The sequence below is a fragment of the Oculina patagonica genome, chromosome 14 (assembly GCF_052425735.1).
Source record: "Oculina patagonica isolate OP01 chromosome 14, crgOcupat, whole genome shotgun sequence".
In the NCBI taxonomy this organism is placed as follows: domain Eukaryota; kingdom Metazoa; phylum Cnidaria; class Anthozoa; order Scleractinia; family Oculinidae; genus Oculina; species Oculina patagonica.
In genome coordinates, this window is record NC_135771.1 from 3241679 (window position 1) to 3265386 (window position 23708).

At 37.6% G+C, this 23708-nt stretch overlaps 1 protein-coding gene across 1 annotated transcript in view; it reads left to right on the forward strand.

The window, feature by feature from the left end:
• Positions 1 to 23708, forward strand: part of LOC144638197 (uncharacterized) — a 49900-nt gene continuing 26192 nt past the window's right edge. Inside the window, exons 1-6 of the mRNA XM_078497403.1 lie at positions 1 to 70; positions 4883 to 5025; positions 6265 to 6310; positions 6734 to 6901; positions 9221 to 9406; positions 14603 to 14779. Of these exons, the coding sequence (XP_078353529.1) occupies positions 4894 to 5025; positions 6265 to 6310; positions 6734 to 6901; positions 9221 to 9406; positions 14603 to 14779 (709 nt within the window). The 5' untranslated portion in view covers positions 1 to 70; positions 4883 to 4893. The remainder of the gene's footprint in view (positions 71 to 4882; positions 5026 to 6264; positions 6311 to 6733; positions 6902 to 9220; positions 9407 to 14602; positions 14780 to 23708) is intronic.

Here is a 23708-nt window from a genome sequence, read left to right on the forward strand (position 1 = left end):
TGGAAGGGCGAGATCCATAGCTATCGCAGAAGGCCAATAAACTTCGGGAGATTGTCGAGATTGAATCAAGGTTAGTTAGTGCATGATGACACTTGCCAAAAACAAGTTAAATTTTTTAGCTTTTTATTTTTGCTCCTTTCAACGTTGATAAATTAGGAAACAGGTTTTCTTAGCAAGTGTGTGATCGGAGAGAGCGCGAAGGGTGATTCACAAATCTACGAGAAATGAACGCAAACCGTAGAATTCCGGTTATAAGCCCTGGGCTTATACAACTTCGTAAGGGTTTTTGGGTGGGCTTATAAGCGGAGGGGCTTATATTCGGGAGGGCTTATAAGCGGAAGGAAAAAAACGTTTCGAAACGAGCCTCGGGAGTGTTGATCGAAATACGTTTTTAAGTTAAAAACGCACAAAAAAGCAACATTTAGCCCTGTTCAGTACTGTCATCCGGTAGAGGGGGGCTTATATCCGGGGGGGGGGGCTTATAACCGGATGTATTTTTTTGTTTCCAGGTTGATGGGCCTATAACCGGGGGGGCTTATAAGCGGGGGGGGCTTATAACCGGAATTTTACGGTACTTAGCCACTGAAATGACAGGAAATTTTAATTCCATTCGGAACTTTGTGTTGCTTAAAAAGCAGTATTGCATTTTTAAAGCGATATAAAATGATATTTTTTTGTAATTTGCTTGTACAGCCAAATGTTTAGTCGTGTGTGATGATGCTAAACAGAGCGAGGCAAAACCTTTTAAATCTACATAAATGACAAGTGTGCGATGAAAGTCATGGTTCATGGCCTGGAGGGTTTATGCGAGTATGTGCGACGAAAAGCATTTTGTGAATCGGTGGGAATTTACTGGTGAAAATTCGTCCGTTGTATACTGTTGTTTATAGAGTTTGCTTTAGCCATCCGGTCGTTAAAGTTTACAAGACTTCCTGGTAACTAAGAAATATCACATTATATCCCTGATAGTTTTTCATAGGTAGTTCAAGGAATTTCTTTGCTCAAATTTTCCTCATATACTTGCCGAACTGAAATTGAAAAATAGTCATGAGCAAAATATGAATTTATCACGCTTTCCGAAATGTACTTTCCTCTACATTACAGACAAGAATGAATTAAATGCAATTTAATAGAAGATAAATCAAGGCTAGTGATGAGAGGTACTTACTTCAAACTTAAAAGTTTATCATCACTACAGCGGAACGTAAACAAGGCTCTCATGTAAAGTCACGATATATTTTTATAGCGTTCTGATAGTTAAGAAAGGTGCTGCGGAAATGTCGATCTTATAGTTTTAAAACTTTGGACACCAAATAAACCTTGTAAACAAGTTTTGACTGGGATAAATGTACGAAAAATTGGACTAAGATATTCACAGATAAGTTGAGGTTTTTACACACATCAGTGGTGTCGAAGTGGTCGGTTAAATTAATGTACCATCCCCTAAACTGCTCACCCATGGACAGAGTTATACAAAAGAAAAACAACCATTAATCAAAGCAGTTGAAAGGGCCTCACTATTAGCTAAAACAATTTGCATTTGCTATCACGTACGTTTCAATTCACGCTCAGACATAAATGTTTGCAAATTTGCATCGTAAAAACCTGAAAAACGAGAACAAACCTGTATTGGGAGTAAATATAATTGTTCGTTTAACAAGCTGGCTGCGAACAGAAACAAATGAACATGATTCAAACTTCTTTGAATGCAAATCACCCTAGTGGATGTTTTTGGAGAATTTTGCTGACGCATTAAGCCACCCCTCCTTGTAATCAATCTGTCACATTTGTAGCTATAAACCAATAAACACAAAGTTTGTTAGCAGAACATCCATACCTTTGAGGGTCATTGGAAGGGCGAGATCCATACGTTATCTCAGAAGGCTAATAAACTTCGGGAGATTGTCGAGATTAAATCAAGGTTAGTTACTGCATGATGACACTTGCCCATGCCAAAAAAAAGTTGATTTATTTAGCTTTCTGTTTTTTGCCACTTTCAAAGTTGATGAATTAGGAAACATAGGTTTTGATAAACAAGGGTGTGATCGGGGAGAGCGCGAAGGGTGATTTACAAATCTACGAGAAATGAACGCATACTTTATCATTGAAATGGCAGGAAATTTCAATGCCATTCGAACTTTGTGTTAGTTTAGACGCAGTATTACATTTAAAACGATATAAAATGATATTTTAGTTGGACTTCGCGCATTGTAATTTGCTTGTAAAGCCAAGTGTTTAATTGTATGATCGGATGCAAAACACAGCGAGGCAAAACCTTTTAAATATACATAAATGACAAGTGTGCAATGGAAGTCATGGTTCATGGCCTAGAGGGTATATGAGAGTATGTGCGACGAAAAGAATTTTGTGAATCGGCGGGAATTTACTGGTAAAAATTCGTTCGTTGTATACTGTTGTTTATAGAGTTTGCTTTAGCCATCCGGGCGTTAAAGTTTACAAGACTTCCTGGTAACTAAGAAATATCACATTATATCCCTGATAGTTTTTCAAAGGAAGTTCAAGGAATTTCTTCGCTCAAATTTTCCTCATATTTCCAAGATACTTGCCGAACTGAAATTGAAAAATATGAATTCATGAGCAAAATATGAATTTATCACGCTTTCCGAAATGTACTTTTCTCTACATTACAGACAAGAATGAATTAAATGCAATTTAATAGAAGATAAATCAAGACTAGAGATTAGAGGTACTTACTCCAAACTTAAAAGTTCATCATCACTACAGCGGAACGTAAACAAGGCTCTTATGAAGTCACGATATATTTTTAAAGCGTTCTGACAGAAAAAAAAAGGTACAGAAACGCCGATCTTATAGTTTTAAAACTTGGACACCAATAAAACCTCCAAAACACGTTTTGTCCGGGATAAACGAACGTAAAGTTGGACTGAGAGTTCCACAGATAAGTTAAGGTAGACACACATCAGTGGTCTTTAATGTCCCATCCTCTAAACTGCTCACTCGTGGACTGAGCATGTATTCATCTTGAGTACAAAAGAATAAAAACCATTAATCAAAGCAGTTTAAAGAGCCTCACTATTAACTAAAACAATTTGCATTTGCTATCACGTCCGTTTCATTTCGCACTCAGATATAAATGTTTGAAAACTTTTGTTGTAAAAACAAGAACAAACTTGTATTGGGAGTGAATATAATTCTTCGTTAAACAAGCTGGCTGCGCACAGAAATAATAAAACATGATTCAAACTTCTCTGAATGCAAATCACTCTCGTGGATGTTTTTGGTTGAAGAATTTTGCTGACGCATTAAGCTACTCCTCCTTGTGATCGATCTGTCAGTTTTGTAGCTATAAACCAATAAACACAGAGTTTGTTAGCAGAACATCCACACCTTCGAGAGTCATTGGAGGGACGAGATCCATACGTTATCTCAGAAGGCTAATAAACTTCGGGAGATTCTCAAGATTGAATCAAGGTTAGTTAGTGGATGATCACACTTGTCCATGCCAAAACCAAGTTGATTTTTTTTTAGCTTTCTGTTTTTGCCACTTTCAAAGTTGATATATTAGGAAACATAGCACGTTTTGTTTAGCAAGGGTGTGATCGGGGAGAGCGCGAAGGGTGATTTACAAATCTACGAGAAATGAACGCATACTTAGTCATTGAAATGACGGAAAATTTCAATACTATTCGGAACTTTGTGTTACTTAAGAAGCAGTATTACATTTTAAACGATATAAAACGATATTTTAGTTGGACTTGGTGCATTGTAATTTGCTTGTACAGCCAAATGTTTAGTTGTATGATGATGCTAAACAGAGCGAGGCAAAACCTTTTTAAATCTACATAAATGACAAGTGTGCGATGAAAGTCATGGTTCATGGTCTGGAGGGTATATGAGAGTATGTGCGACGAAAAGTATTTTGTGTATCGGTGGGAATTTACTGGTGAAAATTCGTCTGTTGTATACTGTTGTTTATAGAGTTTGCTTTTAGCCATCCGATCGTTAACGTTTACAAGTTTGCCTGGTAACTAAGAAATATCACTTTATAGTTTTTAAGAAAGTTCAAGGCATTTCGTTGCTTCAAATTTTTCCTCATTTTTCCAAGATACTTACCGAACTGAAACTGAAACATTGTCATGAACAAGGCTCTAACGCAGTCACGATTTACAGGCAACTCCCACTATAACAGACACCTTCGGGACCACAATTTCGTGTTCATGCATAACTGAGCGGAACTCCGTAGTAGCGGAAGTTATTTTCAGTAATTCTTATTCGCCGGGACTTTAGCAGTCCTGTCCGTAATAGCGAGATGTCCACAAGGCGGGAGTTGACTGTATTTTTAAAGCGTTCTGGCAGCAAAGAAAACTGCAGAAAGGTCGATCTTATAGTTTAAAAACTTTGGAAATCAAATAAACCTTGTAAACAAGTTTTACCCGGGATAAAGGAAACAGCATCGCATCACTAATCACCCTGTCTAAGACATCCGGTCGTTAACATTCTTTGTAAGACTGCTTGGTATCTTAGAAATATCACATTGTAGTTGTTAGGGAAGTCTAAAGCCCCGTTAAATACTATTGCAAGTGCGTTAATTCTTTCATTAGTGGATAACAACACGGCTTGTCGCTACTAGTAAAGCCATCTTTATTTGCGCGCACGAGGTAAGCCTTTATAGCCTTTCAATCAGTGACAGTAAAGCAAAGAAACTCTTGTACCTGTAAACAGAAATGAAGAATTTTTACGTTTCCTTGTTGCTGCTTCGGTTTTCCTCATTTTGCTAAGATACTTAACATGATAGATCGATAGTCATCGATAGTCAAAGTCATCTAAAAAAAGCGAACAATACGAAAATTGATGTTGCGAAAAATTTCCTGTAACAAGATTTTTTCCAGTTTCATTTCAGACCGTGACAAAATGAAGCAAAAGATGTCCATTCACGCATATTCCTTTGTGCTAATTTGCCTGTGCATAACTCAGCAAGCTTGCTGGGCAAGATCCAAGCACCTGAAGGAATGGGTGACCAGATCTGCAAAAGCAGGGAAGGAGGTACGTAAACGAACAGAATGATTTCATATACCTTCATAATTCTTTGCAAGAAATTGTACGAGCATTACTTCTGAGCAAAGACAAGCTATGCACCATAAAGGAGGGTCTACCGGGGAGGAAGGGGTGTTTTCTTGTTCCCAACAAAACATTTTTGTGCTCCCCATATCAATAAGAGTATTTCTTTGATTTTGGCGTACCCTGGGTGCCAGAGGTTTTTCTTGCGCGATTTCCGGTGTCGGTCATGTCTTTATTGTGATCCGCGGCTTCGCCACTCCCAGAGTAGTTTTGGCGCTTTTGTTCCCTTGTTCCCTGTTTTATTTTCCTTTTGTTGCCATCTTCAGTTCGCAAAGTTCCCTCGTTTTTTAAAACCCCTGGGGGAGCAACATAAAGCTAAGTCCTAAGGTAACTGCGACCCTCGTTACTTTTTGATTTAGCGGCCTTTTCCTATCCGCTGCTTTCGGGAAGTTGAAACGAGTAACAAATGTGGGTCGATCATTTAATAAATAAAAGATATTTGAAACAAAACTTCATGAAAGAAGAGGTGAAAAGCACAAAACTTATAAGAAATATTTTCACCTGAATAGAACAGAGAAATATAAGCTACTTTCGGATGGGTCACTACTTTCCGGGAGTCATTACTTTCTGAGCATTTCAAATGTACAGATACCTGGGACCGAAGCTCTGGGGCCATCTGACGACGGAAGAAAGAAACTGCCAGTCACTTAAGACATTTAAGAAAACCGTCGATTCGGAAACGTGACTTCAATAACTTTTTAAAAAATGAACGATGCAATTGCCGCCTCTGTGACTATTAATACTAGCCATGTATATAGCCTTTTTTTATCACATAAATAGATTTACTTTTTTGCCCGTTCTTATTATGTAAATAGCTCTTTTTTTTAACTTATTTTAACTTTAAATTATTAATTGTAATAGTTGTATAATGATAGGTTTAAGTTGTTTTTACGTTTTTTCTTAGTCAGGTGTCCACAATTAGTAGAGGGGACTTTTCCCCTCAGCTTAACATTTTTAGACACGGAAATAAAGTTTATTATTATTATTATTATTATTATTATTATTATTATTATTATTATTATTATTATTATTATTATTATTATTATTATTATTATTATTATTATTAACGGCAATATTTCACATCCCCAGTCCTTAATTGTGAGACACGGCCATATAATAAAACAATGTAATAATCAGATACTTTTTTCATATTGGTTCTGATAGAACTTGATTGACGGCGCTGTACCTCTTGATCAGTTTGACAGCAATGGTGAGTATGTAGGAAACAAGTAACCTAGCAACGTCCTTATTCAGGTTTTCTCGACTCCTTCTCGGTCTTTGCGTGACTCGGCGTAACTGATCGGCGTGACTCCGACCCTTTTCGTCACCAGTTTTACTCGTTCGAAATCCAAAATGGCGGACGATGTGCTGCTACGCTGCTTTTAGCTATTTGTTCTGGTTCAGGAAACTGTAAATTTTGTCGGGAATTTTGATATTTTTCTGGGATCCAAGATTGCGCCATACATTTGAGTGTTCAATTTTGAAAAGGATGCAGGACAACATAGCTCCATTTTTATGGTAATTCTTTAGAATATTAAGATGATAAACTCGGATTATAATGTAGTTTAGTTTAATTCTTTATTGCAGGACATGTTTGAAGCAAATACAAACATATTTTATATTTTACTGTCAGAGTGCAGTGTGAAGACAGTTGATGGACAGTCACCTGGCCAGTGCTGCATGTTTCCTTTTCTGTATAAAGGATCAGAGCAAACCTCATGTGTGAAAGCTGTTACAGGCGACTTTTGGTGTGCAGTGACTTATAACTATGACCAAGAAAAGCAGTGGGGATGGTGCCCAGGTAACATGTACTTTATATCTTGATTCAATTTGAGGTTTCTCAAATGTTAATCTCTAACAGCTAAGATAGCATGTACATCAAACCTTGTCTGATGTACATTCCATAGAAATTTGGAGTAGGCGTGGAAAAAGGCTGTGTGACTCTTATTTTATTACTTTACCCTCGGTCTGCATTTTACCCTTGGTCTGCAGTCTGCATTTCACCCCTGATCTGCAGTGTGCAGCCCACAGTCAGCGTTTTACACTGACCTACCTTCATTCATAACAATAAGTTTCTGATTAACACGTAATGCCTTTCGAAGTTTATAAGCCCCCACATGTACGCACCGAGGACCGTTTTTTAATTCTGCATAAAAGCCCCCCCCCCCCCCCCCCCACATTACGTCTCCGCGCCGGTTGAAATGTGTACCTCAAATTTTGAGGTTATTAAGCATTCATATATTCAAGCTATTGTTTTAACTCATTGCTTATTCATTCCGATCTATTTGCCGACAAGCCGTCATGCTTCCGAAGATCGTGAAGAGCGCAACATCTTTGATGTAGGTGGGAAGTATTTCTTTTGTTAACAGACTGAAAAACATCTCCTGGGAATCTGCTTGACTGATTTTATTTTCTATCACTTTCAATGCTAGAAATGTAATTCATGCATTTACTTAAAACTGCAAAAGTTTTAAGAGTGAGTGGACGCACGCAAAGATAAACAAAGCAAGTTCGCGTACTAAACAAAGTAAAGTATATTTTCTTTTTACCGAATGAAAATATTTTCGACGCAAACAAAGCGAGGAATTGCGTAAAAAGGAAAACCACATAGAAGTAAAACAGAACTCTTTAATCACTGTACACTTGACTTTGTTGTTTGGGATATTTTATTCGATCGGCCATGGTTTTTGCGTGACTATAGTGTCATTTAGACGAGTGACATTATGCAAGACAGCACGTTTATTTAAGCACACTTAGTCGAATCGAAACTGAACAAATGCGTTTATTTTCAATTACTAAATAATTGTTTAACGTAAATCAAAAGTTTGGCGTGACACACAATAAAGTTAAGCGAAGTTTATATTTAGTATTAAAGCTTTACAATTGTCGGCGAAAAATATTAAAACTTAGCGCGCGTGTAGCATGGTTTCTCATTACACATTCTCACCGAAGGCTAGGAAAATTAAACGCGTAGATAACGCTTAAAGAGTTTTCTGTGTTCACAAAATTATAAATCAATGTTTCACCCGCATTTTTGTGTAGATTGTTTTTTTATTCTGCGGCCGTGCGGGATACATACTTCATAGACGACACGGGATCGGGTTTCAAAAACAAAGTGATCACTTAGCTTAGATATAGAGAATTGTCCTCGATTAAAATCTCTTTTATTTGCACTTAAAACGCTTCGGATAAAACACCAGCAATATGCAGAAGCAAAATTTTAAATCTTTAAAAGGCGATTTGGGAGCTGTCTGGGCATAAGCAATTATCAACATGTGCCAGAATTTGGATACGCATAATTAAGTCTGTGTGAATTTGCCGCCGCTACGCGCTCGGCGAAAAACAAAACTAAAATCGCCTACAACGATCAAAATAGCTCGTTCAAGGTCTCTTTTTAAAGCTCTCAAGAAGCTCTTTATTTTTTAATAAATATAAAAGCGAAAAATACATCGCGAAAGACCTCAATCTACAAAATGTCGGCAGTGGTTATCGGAAGTTCAATGACAAGTCAAGAACAAAAGGATACGTTCACAACTCCGTTCGCTCAAGGTAGCTTAATTGCTCTATTGTTCCGTCTTTTAAAGTCACTTGGGCGGCTTCTTCCAAAATATCTCACCTTTTTAGAAACGAATAAAACCGAAGTTGTGCGACACGTTTTCGGTGGCTGCCGAAACTTATACCCAAAGGAATAAATGGAGCCTTCAGGCTACAATTTCCAGCGGTATTGCCCATTTCAGAAAGACACATTTAAACCGGCGCGGAGACGTAATGCAGATATAAACCCTTTGTTTATAAGCCCACCCAAAACCCCTTACGAAGTTGTACAAGTCCAGGCTTAATAACCAGAATTTTATGGTATATTGAGAAGAATTACATCGATATAACAAAACCTGGTGAGTCTATTTTGCCAGTCCCTTCGATTTGTTATGTCAAGGGTCTATGTATAAATTAATTTTCTTTACATTATGTTTCCCAATAAAGCTATAAAAAAGGAAAAAATGATTGACTTCCCACTCATTTTTCCTTTTAAGAAGCTGTCACCAGCTTGTCAACCATAAAAGCAATTACTAGTAATTTCTGGCAAACAATTTGTCACGAGTTGGGTTTTTCAATTTGACAGAGCAAGAGTCATGCAGTGTGAAGACAGTTGATGGACAGTCGCCTGACCAGTGCTGCAAGTTTCCTTTTCTGTATAAAGGAACAGAGCAAACCTCATGTGTGATAGCTGTTACAGGCGACAAAAGTTGGTGTGCAGTGACTTATAACTATGACCAAGAAAAGCAGTGGGGATGGTGCCAACTTGAAGGTAAAATGTACCTTAAATCTTGATTCAATTTGAGGTTCAAATCTAGAGAGGTTTTCTTTCGCAAAAGTTTTGCAGGAAGACGGATTCAAGGCAAAGCAAAGAAGAAAATACTTGGGATTACTTGCATCCCATTTGCGCTTTCTTTCTTGGTAGACGTCTTGACTTGAAGATATTTTCTTATAGAGTGGAGCCTCAATTTTAATGAACCTCTAACAACGAAGTCCTTGGTATATTACAAACAAAAAATTATTCTTTGCGTTAGCAATAGTAAAGTACCGTAAAAATTCCGATTTTAAGCCCCCTTGGTTATAGGCCCGTCTACCTGAAAACAAAACAAAAACATTTCCAGTTATAATGCCTCCCCTCCCAGATATAAACCCCCAGTTTACTTGATGACAGTACTGAACAGGGCTAAATGTTGCTTTATTAAGAATTTTAAACTTAAAAAAAAAATATTTCGATCTTGACAATGTCTTGGCTTGTTTTAAAATGTTTTTGTGGGGGCTTTAGCTTCCACTATGTTACCAATGTCATGGCTGTGCATCCTTGGACGCTAAGCTGCACCAGCTAAGAGAACATTAATTTTTCAATCTGAAATTGGCAGCTTAAAAGAGCGCCTTCCAAGCGGCGCAGCTAACTCAAGGTTCTCGTCATCACAAAAAGACGACAAGCTTCTAAAGGAAAACCAGGATCTCCGGCGAAGGCTTGGTGAAATCGAATCGAGATATGAAAACCTAAAAGCTGATGCAAAAATTTTAAGAGATAAAAACAAGAGCCTTGTTACTGCTTCACGCTTATTGACATGAGCAATGAGTTCACAGACAACAATAATTCTAGCAATTTGCATCCCTCTCGTGGAGAAGGTGTTGATGTGAACAACAGACAAGATGATTGTGATACCTCTGAAACCACACTTTTTATAAAGGTGTCTCATAATAGACAAAGGAAACAGCAAGCTGTCAAAAAGCAACCTAATAATCCAAACACAGGCAATCACAAATCATCTGTTAGTGGAAACAACAATTTGGAACCAAATAGGACCAAAAAGTCCACTATTATCGCAGGAGACTCCATCTTAAAACACCTGCAAGGTCGCAATTTATCTTGCCCGCTCTCTAAGGTTCAGGTTTCAAGTTTTCCAGGCTTTCCACAGCAATTTGCCCATAATTTCCCGCTAACGGCAGCGCGCTTTCTTTTATGAGCTTCGAAATCATTACGAACACTCACATAAAGAAGGTAGAAACAAAAATTTATCGCTTTATCTCATGGGCGATTTTTAACATAAATATGTTACCAGGCGCCGTAGACGGCAACTCTTCAAAACACCGCAGCGTTTGTGATATCTACGGCATTAAACAGTTAATCAAAGAGCCAACAAGGGTAACAGCTCAATCTCAGTCACTAATTGATCTGTGTTTAAGTAATACCCCTGATAAAATAGTTAGATCAGGAGTTGTGCCCTTAGGGATCAGCGACCACTCCCTTATTTACTTAATTCGAAAAATGCATTATACCAATTTTGGCAAGGCCAAAATTACTACTACTCGAAGTTTTAAGAACTTCAACAAGGAGGATTTTCTTAGAGACGTAGCTCAAAGACCATGGGATGACGTAAGTCAATTTTCAGATCCTAACGAAATGTGGGAGTTTCTGAACAATCAATTACTCATCTGTATAGATAAACATGCCCCCTCCAAATCAAGAAGAATTAGGAACAAGAATTCGCCTTGCATCCGTCTTACGAATTAATTCGTAAAATGTGTTAAAGGGACTTCCTGGAAAAAAAGGCGGAGCAAACTAATGATCAATCTCACTGGGCGGATTTCAAAGCTGCCAGAAATCAAGTAAACAATTCTATCAAGTATGCTAAGCGCAGGTAAGTTTAATGAAAACCTTGCTGCTAACAAAAAGGATCCCCGAAAGACTTGCCAACTTATCAATGAACTAAATTCTCGTCATCACAAGAGGAAAACTATTGCTCATATCGAAATTGGTGATAACAAGATAAGTTCTGCAGCTGACATGGCTGAGGTCTTTTATCGTCACTTCGCAAAAATTGGCCATGATTTGGCAAGAGGAATACCTCTGGTAAATACCCAACCTGAAAGCTTTCTGATCTCTGCTAACAAGACCTTTACTTTTGGCAGTTGTTGTACAAGTGAAGTCCTGAAATTACATGAAAAACTAGAAGTTACTAAGGCAACTGGGGTGGACAATTTACCTTCCAAGTTTCTCAAATTAGCGGCCAATATTCTTGCACCATCCCTAACATTTATGTTCAATCAATCGATCTCCTTTGGTATTGTTCGAACTGAATGGAAATTAGCTAGGGTTACGCTAATTTTTAAAAAGGGAACAAGACAGGATGTTAATAATTACCGACCGATTTGGATTTTTCCTGCTGTTGCTAAGATTTTTGAAAGAATAATATACAAACAACTTTATGAGTATCTTAACTTTAACAATCTGCTAGCTAACTGTCAATCAGGCTTTAGATCCATACATATCACCCTTACATCCTTTCTTGAAGCTATTAACAGCTGGTCTGTTAATATAGACAACGTTTTTATAAATGGTGTGGATTTTATAGATTTTGATTTTTTTGACACAATAGACCACAAGATTCTTTTGCGAAAGTTAGCTTGCTAAGGAGTTGATCAAAAGTCCCTAAGGTGGTTTGACTCTTATCTCAGTGACCGAAAAACAAAAGTGTTTAGTAAATGGTGAGCTATCTGGCGTCTGCCCTAGCCTGTTACCTGTGGCATCCCACAGGGACGTTTAATCGGGTCTCTCCTTTTCTTGATATATGTCAATGATCTGCCGAATTGTCTCAGTAAAGCCTCCCCTCGGATGTATGCTGATGATACCAGCCAACCATCACGAATGGCTGACGGTTAATATATTAAGTTTAAATATGGCTAAAACCGAACTTATGTTTATTAATTGGCTCGTGTCAGAGGCTTTCAATTAATCTCACCGACCATTCAATAAATTTTATATTGAAGGCCAACAGATTATAGGTTTCCCTTTGTTTTGTGGGACTATTTTGCTATATAGAGCTCTCATTGAACTGTATTTCGACTATTGCTGTCCTGTGTGGGATGGTCTCAGCAATGAACTAACTGATAAATTACAAAAGTTACAAAATCGCGCCATTAGGATCATTACAAAGTCAGATTTCTATTCTAGTGCTACTGCCCTCCATCAAAGCTAGGATGGGATACCCTCTATACCAGAAGGAAAAAGCATAAAGCGAAACTAATGTTTAAAACTATCAATAAACAAGCTCCGAAGTACTTACAAGACCTATTTAACCATCCAGTACAGAATATAACCTTGGAGACAAGGTAAATTAATGTTAGCTCTACCTAAGCCCCATACTGATTTTTTAAAATGAAGTTAAAGTTACAGTGGGGCAAAGTTGTGGAATAGCCTTCCCCACGATGCCAGAGCTGCTAGTTCCTTTAGCCACTTTAAAAGACTTTTAATTGCCTGATGTCTTCCTCATGCTCCCATACTGCAAACATGTAAATCAGTTCTTTTTTTTTATTGTGTCATCCATTCTTGTAACTGATGTTTTTACCGTGTCTAAATAAAGTATATGTCTATGTCTAATGGCCTTGTGGGAGATTTGTTTGTTTGTGGCTTTATGAGATCAAGAGTTGTGGGTTTACGAGAGTTGTCACGTGACTCGTCACCAGTCAAGCTGGTCGTCTCTAAGGCAATAATTTAATGTTAGACGATACATGTCTGTCACGTTCTTTAAGAACATGATCTGTCTAAAGAAGAATTACACTCAACACGTTGACAACAGTTATTCAGAGCTTACTTTGACTACGGGAGGTAGTTAATGGCATTGGAAGGTAGCTTTCTTACAGAAAAAAATTCAAGTCAGCCTTGTGACATTCTTCAATAATGATGTCTGTATGAACTTGCTACCTGGCTGACGTCAAAGCAAGCTCAAATTTTAATCACCTACAGCTAGCTAAAGCATGCATGACATTTATCCTTAAATAAATTATTATAAGTTTTAAATGTCCTCTCATTTTACTTCCTGTATCTCCGGAATCCACTTTGAAGTCTTACATCAAGTATTTATATCATAACTCGCTTGAATCTCTTACCATCCCACGGAGTTGTGCAGTACATTTTTTTATGTTGCAATTAGCGGACTTCCAAGGCTCGTGAAGGGGGGAGGGGGTGCAGATGCACCCATCCCACCCCCCTCCCTGCGGGACTGGTTACCATCTCATGGAGTTGTGCACTGGTTATAAGTTTTTTATCAGTTTAATTATAGGTGCAGTACTACATATATTTTATGTTGCAATTACCATTTTTCCCTCAATTATCTGCTCACAGCTCAAATTTTAATCTTTTGCTGCTAGAGCAGCATGACATAATCCTTTATAAGTTTAAAATGTCCTCTCATTTTACTGCAGCTGGTATCTCCAGAATCCACTTCATAGTCTTACAGTCATGACAAGTATTCTGTTTGTGCTATTCAGCTTGCGTGAATTTGTTACCATGTCACAGAGTTGTACACTGGCTATAAGTTTTTCTCAGTTTATTTTGGTGCGGTACATTTATCTCATGTTGCGATTACCTTTTTTCCCTCAATTAACTGCCCAGAGCTAGGATTTTAGTATCTAACTGTTAGATAGATGACGTGCCTTATCAGTGCAGTACAAGCAACAAAAATCAAGTTATTGATTCCTTCATTCATGACAATAAGTTTCCCATTAACACGTAATGTCTAAGTTCATAGGCCCCCACATGTACGCACTGCGGACCGTTATTTAATTCTGCATAAAAAGCTCCCCCCCCCCCCCCCCAGATATAAACCCCTCTGTTTATAAGCCCACCCAAAACCCCTTACAAAGTTGTACAAGTCCAGGCTTAATAACCAGAATTTTATGGTATATGGAAAAGAATTACATTGATATAACAAAACCTTGATACAGTGAGTCTATTTTGCCAGTCCCTTTGATTCGTTATGTCAAGGTTCTACTATTAATATACATTAATTTTCTTTACATAATGTTTCCCAATAAAGCTATAAAAAAGGAAAAAAAATGATTGACTTCCCACTTATTTTTCCTTTTAAGAAGCTGTCACCAGCTTGTCAACCATGAAAGCAATTACCTGAGTAATTCCTGACAATCAATTTGTCACAAGTTGGGTTTTTCAATTTGACAGAGCAAGAGTCATGCAGTGTGAAGACAGTTGATGGACAGTCGCCTGACCAGTGCTGCAAGTTTCCTTTTCTGTATAAAGGAACAGAGCAAACCTCATGTGTGATAGCTGTTACAGGCGACAAAAGTTGGTGTGCAGTGACTTATAACTATGACCAAGAAAAGCAGTGGGGATGGTGCCAACCTGAAGGTAAAATGTACTTTATATATCTAGTATGTATCTTGATTCAATTTGAGGTTCAAATGTAGAGAGGTTCTCTTTCTCAAAAGTTTTGCGAAAAGATTGATTCCAGGCAAATCTAAGAGGAAAATACTTGAGAACTTGCATCTCATTTGCGCTTTCCTCCTTGGTAAATGTCTTGTCTTGTAGACATTTTCTTTTACAGTGGAGCCTCAATTTAATGAATATAATTAATTGAAAATCTTACCTTTTTGTGTCTCATTTTTACCGAATGGTAATGAAGGTTATGTTACTGGCCTAGAATTCCTTCATTGGATCACTCACTCACTCCCTCCATTCTGATATCAAACCGCAATTAATTCATGCATTTAACCGTAAACTTGCTGACAAAATGGTTCTTTCAAACGCCATTCAGCAATAACAAATTATTCTCCAACCTCATTCCCAGGGTCTCTCTCTTCCAGGGAACGAGGTTGATTGTTTACAAAAAAAAATCCTAAATGCGAAAGAGGATCAAGGGTTATTACACTTTTTTTCTGGTGGTTAAGCAAATTGGCTTTACGAGGCCTGAGAGCACAAGCAATCAATGAGCTATTCACCCAACTCCCATGTAGAAAAAAAACATTCAATGGAGCAAATGAAGTGAGATTGCGACTTATCGATAGCAGGTATGAGATACCTGTTTACCTGTTTAGCCCATATATGGGAGTACCCCCCCCCCCCCCACCAGTACTATCTCCAGACTAGACACTGAAAATCTCTACCCTATCCCAGGCTTGTTTTTTTTTTTAAAGAACATTATCACTATTAGTATTTTTTATGGAAAATGATCCATCAACAATGTTGCTGCTATGATTATATTTGCATTGGACTTAATTCTTCATACCACTGATCAGTTACCCGGCAAATGATACCCTATTCTAAACCAAAACACTCTTTTAATTTATACCCTATCCCAGGCTGAACTGCTTGAAAACCATACCTTTCACAGCGGCACATACCTATATAGCTCATATATGAGAGTAACCCCACCCCCTCCCCCAGGGCTGGAACTTATCCCAGTTTCCTTATAGCATGAAGCAGCTAGGGATATTACTACCCCTTCTAATTGGGACACATCTCCATTGCATGTTCCCTCCTAGCATTTTGCCCCTTTTTCACCTAACAGTTTCCTGTTACTAATTTATGATGCTGGGTGGCCAGAAGAATTCCAGGAGTTAAGTGTCTTACCCAAGATCACAACACAGTCACTTTGGCCAACGCTAATCCCTGGACTGCTTAATCCAGTGTCTTATAATTAGCATGCTAAGCACTAGATTAGAATACCACACCTCCCACAATGTAGCTTGCTTGTACAGCTTTTTTAGTAAAAATCAAAGATCTCTTCGAGATATCGACTTTTTTGCATGAAGTTAGTATGAGTAGAAGGTTTTCCTGGGCATTGTTGTTCGAACATATCATGGAAGAATTCAAACGTCTTTCAGTTCGAGCATTTTTTTTTATTTTCGCGGAGGAAATGCTGTATTTGTCAGTCGCGACGGCTGGGTGCTTTGCGACTCATATACTTTGGCTTGGTTAAAAATGATTAACTTTGACGTTTGCCTTTAATCGAAATAGTTGTTTCCTTTCGAGTTAGAAAGATTTCTACTCGGCTTAATGCAGGGTTCCCGATAAAGGTTACGCACGACAGAGTTACCTTTTGTCTCGTCAGGCAATCTTAACCCCACATTGAGAAGTAAATTTTCGTTTGGATATTACCAAAAGCCGCTTCTCCTCACGTTATTCCTTACCTTACGGATACACATGCCATTTCTAACGACTACATTTCCAGTAAAACAGTTGCTGTTTATTTTTCTAATGGCGATGCATTAATTTCTGGACAGAAGCAAAAACGTTTAGCGTTTACTGCTTCCACTGGAAGTAATTTCGCAACAGGCTACAAAACACTTAACACATTTAATGATGTTGCAATTCTAAATTGTGCAATTCAGCAGAAATAATCAATTGTCACGAAATGAGTTCCCTTTGGTTAACTATTAGCAACGTTTTAGTATGTGAAAGACTTGTGCCAGTACAAATTTGCGTTGTTAATCGTTTTAGGTTAAATTAATATTAGCGCCTAAAGACTTGTTCCAGTACAAATTGCGTTCTTAATCGTCTTAAACTTCGCTGCCTTCGAGCGCTGAACCCCTTACATTCTTTAGTTAATTGGTTATGTGACGTAAGATTTGGGCTACTCACGTTTTTGATTGTTATATAACGTTTGTAAACTTGATAAGTCACGTTTTTTCTACAAGAACGGAAGTGCTGAAGCACAACTATAGAGTGACACTTTACAAGTCACGCGCTTTGATCACCCACAGAAAGTATTCCCTTGAGAAATTAAAACAGTTCCTTGAGAGTTAACAAGAATGTGGTTCCAGATTATCCCACATAACTGCTATTCTCCTTCTTTTTGCTTGTAAACAAGCAAAAAAAGTTGAAACTAGAAATTATTGGATCAGGGGTGGTTGCAGATAGCAGAGTCAGGTAAGGGGGCTCACCTCCCACCATTGTGGCCCGGGTTTGAATTCCGCACCCGGCATCATATGTGGGTCCAAGATTTTTTCTCTACTGGTTCTCCGGTTTTCCTCCCACCACGAAAACCAACTTACAATAATTATTCTAAATTCCAATTCAAACTGGAAACACTCTGTGAACAAGTACCACTTCAAATAATTGCAAATTTATTTATTAAATATTTACTTTTTGTAGTTTAATGTGATTATAATATATAATCATGACAGTTAACAATACCTCCCAAGGCTTCTTTCACTTTAAAATAATATCACCATGGTTTTTGAAATGAGCACCTGTTTAAATCCACAAAGTGCTGCCAGGCCCCAGTATCTTGGCTCTTTCTTTACACACTTGATAAAATAGTGTTGCTTTCTTTATTATAGATCCAGAATTGCCAGGATGTATTTGGTGAAGCTTATTGTCAATTAAATTGCCAACAGATATGATCCTTTTCCTGTTGCTTTATTTATAAAAATGTGCCAAAACATGTGACTTGTGTGGTATCGATTATTAATATAATTGATTGTATTAATATTAGCCTCTCTGTGTTATTAATGTTTGACTGTATAATTATTAATTATTCGATGTGGTTCTAAAATTTCATCAAATACATAATTTTTAGGGAAAGGATGCTTAAACTATGGAATCTTCAATATTAGATATCAGGGCGTTAAAATCTGGAGGGCTATCAGTGATAACATTAAGCTTCTGTCATTTAAACAATTTAAGAAGAAGTATAAATCAAGCATTATTGCAAGCTATTAACAGAACAATTTATTTATAACTCTAATTTTCAATTCCTTTCTTTCTGCTAGTAATTAATCTGTCCATCAGGCTTTTAGCCAGGTGGGAGTCCAGGAGTCCTATGGACGGCCACTTTTCAGAGAAAATTAATATGGATAACTGTATACAGAGGGTTTTTTAGCAAACTTGGAAATCGTTAGATACCTTTGCACTCATAACTGCAGAAAAAAAACTTGCATGCTCCTTAGGCCCTCCTATGGGGACAAAGTCAGGCCTTATAAAAATTTTGGACTCCCACTTTTTAAATCCTGGCTAAAAGCCTGCAGTGTCCATATACTGTATTTTCCACCTTTTTTCACTAACTTTTATCTAAATCTTTAGTACACCTGACTCTTTTAATAATCATTGTCATTTAAACACAAAGCATGGCTGCCCAATCTTATTAGCCAATGGTGGTTATTTTGGGCAGCAATGCACTTTATTTTATTTTTATTATTGTCTGTATTGTAAATTTAATTTAATTAAGGGTGCGAATAAAGTTGTTGTTGTTATTATTGTTGTTGTTGTTGTTGTTGTTGACTGTTCTCAAAATTTGTTCTGGAGCAATACACAACATTGTTACAGTGGCTTACACAAAATTAATATGACTGGGAAAAATGTCAACTTGATCCAAATCACAATGGAAGACTCCATACAAATCATGCATAAATGATCCTGTTTTGTACCTTTGATTTTTCCGAGTATTCTACTTGAGAACGCTTCTTTATTCATTTTCACTTTATCCAAGTTGCCATTCCACTTAACATTTATCCACATTTATCATTTCGACATATTGAGCCTTGCAGATATGGCAGGACATGTGTCACACATAAGAACCTAGTATATGACCTCGCTCACCACGAGTCTCCCATAGCTCAGTGGTTGGAAGGTCATGGGTTGACCTGGGTTCGACTCGCGTTTGGGGAACTCGGAAAAATCTTTTTCCGAGTATATGATCATGGATTGTATTGACAAATTCTGATATCTTTATCTATGGTTATATAGGTTACTGCAAGGATTCTGTGAGATCCTTTAAAGGTTTTGATATCATATCCTGGTGAAATTCTCATCAAATCCTTGTGGATCTTAAGACAAAGATCCTGCAACCAGGGCTGGCCACATGAGAACTTGATTCTGGGTTACACGCCCACAGATGATTGGGCACCTCACTAAAAGGGGAAAAATCTACCAAAATATTCAAACGTCATTATGGAAATCTTCAAGTCATCTTCAGAAATCCTTTAAGTCCTGACATTTCCTCAGAATGATAAATATCCCTCCAGCTAGACATTCCCAGGTTAAGTGTCATATTGTATAGGGGTAAGTTGGTGGGCTGATAATTATGTGGTGACCCAAAGTAGCAGATACAAGAGACTCGTACAAAAACAGCTTCCATAATTGTTTGGTTAAGCAAACAGACATTCAAAAAAACTTGTCAGTCCTCAGATTTTCTTTGAAGAATCTTCAAGCTTTCTTTTTTCCCCCGTAAAGTTGGACTGGGAGTTCCACAGATAAGTTAAGGTAGACACGCATCAGTGGTCGGCTTTAATGTCCCATCCTCTAAACTGCTCAACAACATGTATTCATCTTGAGTACAAAAGAATAAAAACCATTAATCAAAGCAGTTGAAAGAGCCTCACAATAAACAAAAACAATTTGTATTTGCTATCACGTACGTTTCAATTCACGCTCAGACATAAACGTTTGCAAACTTGCATCGTAAAAACGAGAACTTGTTCGTTTAACAAGCTGGCTGCGAACAGAAACAAATGAACATGATTCAAACTTCTCTGAATGCAAATCACCCTCGTGGATGTTTTTGGAGAATTTTGCTGACGCATTAAGCCACCCCTCCTTGTAATCAATCTGTCACATTTGTACCTATAAACCAATAAACACAAAGTTTGTTAGCAGAACATCCATACCTTTGAAGGTCATTGGAAGGGCGAGATCCATAGCTATCTCAGAAGGCCAATAAACTTCGGGAGATTGTCGAGATTGAATCAAGGTTAGTTAGTGCATGATGACACTTGCCCATGCCAAAAAAAAGTTGATTTATTTAGCTTTCTGTTTTTTTGCCACTTCCAAAGTTGATGAATTAGGAAACATAGGTTTTGATAAGCAAGGGTGTGATCGGGGAGAGCGCGAAGGGTGATTTACAAATCTACGAGAAATAAACGCATACTTTATCATTGAAATGGCAGGAAATTTCAATTCCATTCGGAACTTTGTGTTACTTAAGAAGCAGTATTTCTTTTTTAAGCGATATATTCTACACACGGAGGGAGGGGAGGAGGGAGCCGAAGAGAGCCGCGAGGAGCGGAGGAAACTGACGGAGGGAGAGCACGAGAGGGAAGCGGCGCGCAGGGAAAAGTGGGCAGCAAAAAACGAAACGAACGCGCAAGGGGGAAGGGGGACACGGGCACAACCCGGCGAACGGAGCCCGGGACCGGAAAAGTAGAGGAAGGGCCCCGGACGCCAGCGGTAATAAAAAATGATATTTTAGTTAGACTTGGCGCATTGTAATTTGCTTGTAAAGCCAAGTGTTTAGTTGTATGATCGGATGCTAAACAGAGCGAGGCAAAACCTTTTAAATCTACATAAATGACAAGTGTGCGATGAAAGTCATGGTTCATGGCCTAGAGGGTATATGAGAGTATGTGCGACGAAAAGTATTTTGTGAATCGGTGGGAATTTACTGGTGAAAATTCGTCCGTTGTATACTGTTGTTTATAGAGTTTGCTTTAGCCATCCGGTCGTTAAAGTTTACAAGACTTCCTGGTAACTAAGAAATATCACATTATATCCCTGATAGTTTTTCATAGGAAGTTCAAGGAATTTCTTTGCTGAAATTTTCCTCATATTTCCAAGATACTTGCCGAACTGAAATTAAAAAATAGTCATGAGCAAAATATGAATTTATCACGCTTTCCGAAATGTACTCTTCTCTACATTACAGACAAGAATGAATTAAATGCAATTTAATAGAAGATAAATCAAGGCTAGAGATGAGAGGTACTTACTCCAAACTTAAAAGTTCATCATCACTACAGCGGAACGTAAACAAGGCTCTCATGTAAAGTCACGATATATTTTTAAAGCGTTCTGATAGCAAAGAAAGGTGCTGCGGAAATGTCGATCTTATAGTTTTAAAACTTTGGACACCAAATAAACCTTGTAAACAAGTTTTGACTGGGATAAATGTACGAAAAATTGGACTAAGATATTCACAGATAAGTTGAGGTTTTTACACACATCAGTGGTGTCGAAGTGGTCGGTTAAGGTAATGTCCCATCCCCTAAACTGCTCACCCATGGACAGACTTATACAAAAGAAAAACAACCATTAATAAAAGCAGTTGAAAGGGCCTCACTATTAACTAAAACAATTTGCATTTGCTATCACGTACGTTTCAATTCACGCTCAGACATAAATGTTTGCAAATTTGCATCGTAAAAACCTGAAAAACGAAAACAAACCTGTATTGGGAGTAAATATAATTGTTCGTTTAACAAGCTGGCTGCGAACAGAAACAAATGAACATGATTCAAACTTCTTTGAATGCAAATCACCCTAGTGGATGTTTTTGGAGAATTTTGCTGACGCATTAAGCCACCCCTCCTTGTAATCAATCTGTCACATTTGTAGCTATAAACCAATAAACACAAAGTTTGTTAGCAGAACATCCATACCTTTGAGGGTCATTGGAAGGGCGAGATCCATAGCTATCTCAGAAGGCCAATAAACTTCGGGAGATTGTCGAGATTAAATCAAGGTTAGTTACTGCATGATGACACTTGCCCATGCCAAAAAAAAGTTGATTTATTTAGCTTTCTGTTTTTTGCCACTTTCAAAGTTGATGAATTAGGAAACATAGGTTTTGATAAACAAGGGTGTGATCGGGGAGAGCGCGAAGGGTGATTTACAAATCTACGAGAAATGAACGCATACTTTATCATTGAAATGGCAGGAAATTTCAATGCCATTCGGAACTTTGTGTTAGTTTAGACGCAGTATTACATTTAAAACGATATAAAATGATATTTTAGTTGGACTTGGCGCATTGTAATTTGCTTGTACAGCCAAGTGTTTAGTTGAATGATCGGATGCAAAACAGAGCGAGGCAAAACCTTTTAAATCTACATAAATAACAAGTGCGCAATGAAAGTCATGGTTCATGGCCTGGAGGGTATATGAGAGTATGTGCGACGAAAAGAATTTTGTGAATCGGTGGGAATTTACTGGTAAAAATTCGTTCGTTGTATTCTGTTGTTTATAGAGTTTGCTTTAGCCATCCGGGCGTTAAAGTTTACAAGACTTCCTGGTAACTAAGAAATATCACATTATATCCCTGATAGTTTTTCAAAGGAAGTTCAAGGAATTTCTTCGCTCAAATTTTCCTCATATTTCCAAGATACTTGCCGAACTGAAATTGAAAAATATGAATTCATGAGCAAAATATGAATTTATCACGCTTTCCGAAATGTACTTTTCTCTACATTACAGACAAGAATGAATTAAATGCAATTTAATAGAAGATAAATCAAGGCTAAAGATTAGAGGTACTTACTTCAAACTTAAAAGTTCATCATCACTACAGCGGAACGTAAACAAGGCTCTCATGAAGTCACGATATATTTTTAAAGCGTTCTGACAGCAAAAAAAAGGTACAGAAACGCCGATCTTATAGTTTTAAAACTTGGACACCAATAAAACCTCCAAAACACGTTTTGTCCGGGATAAACGAACGTAAAGTTGGACTGAGAGTTCCACAGATAAGTTAAGGTAGACACACATCAGTGGTCTTTAATGTCCCATCCTCTAAACTGCTCACTCGTGGACTGAGCATGTATTCTTCTTGAGTACAAAAGAATAAAAACCATTAATAAAAGCAGTTGAAAGAGCCTCACTATTAACTAAAACAATTTGCATTTGCTATCACGTCCGTTTCATTTCGCACTCAGATATAAATGTTTGAAAACTTTTGTTGTAAAAACAAGAACAAACTTGTATTGGGAGTGAATATAATTCTTCGTTAAACAAGCTGGCTGCGCACAGAAATAATAAAACATGATTCAAACTTCTCTGAATGCAAATCACTCTCGTGGATGTTTTTGGTTGAAGAATTTTGCTGACGCATTAAGCTACTCCTCCTTGTGATCGATCTGTCAGTTTTGTAGCTATAAACCAATAAACACAGAGTTTGTTAGCAGAACATCCACACCTTCGAGAGTCATTGGAGGGACGAGATCCATACGTTATCTCAGAAGGCTAATAAACTTCGGGAGATTCTCAAGATTGAATCAAGGTTAGTTAGTGGATGATGACACTTGTCCATGCCAAAACCAAGTTGATTTTTTTTAGCTTTCTGTTTTTGCCACTTTCAAAGTTGATATATTAGGAAACATAGCACGTTTTGTTTAGCAAGGGTGTGATCGGGGAGAGCGCGAAGGGTGATTTACAAATCTACGAGGAATGAACGCATACTTAGTCATTGAAATGACGGAAAATTTCAATACTATTCGGAACATTGTGTTACTTAAGAAGCAGTATTACATTTTAAACGATATAAAACGATATTTTAGTT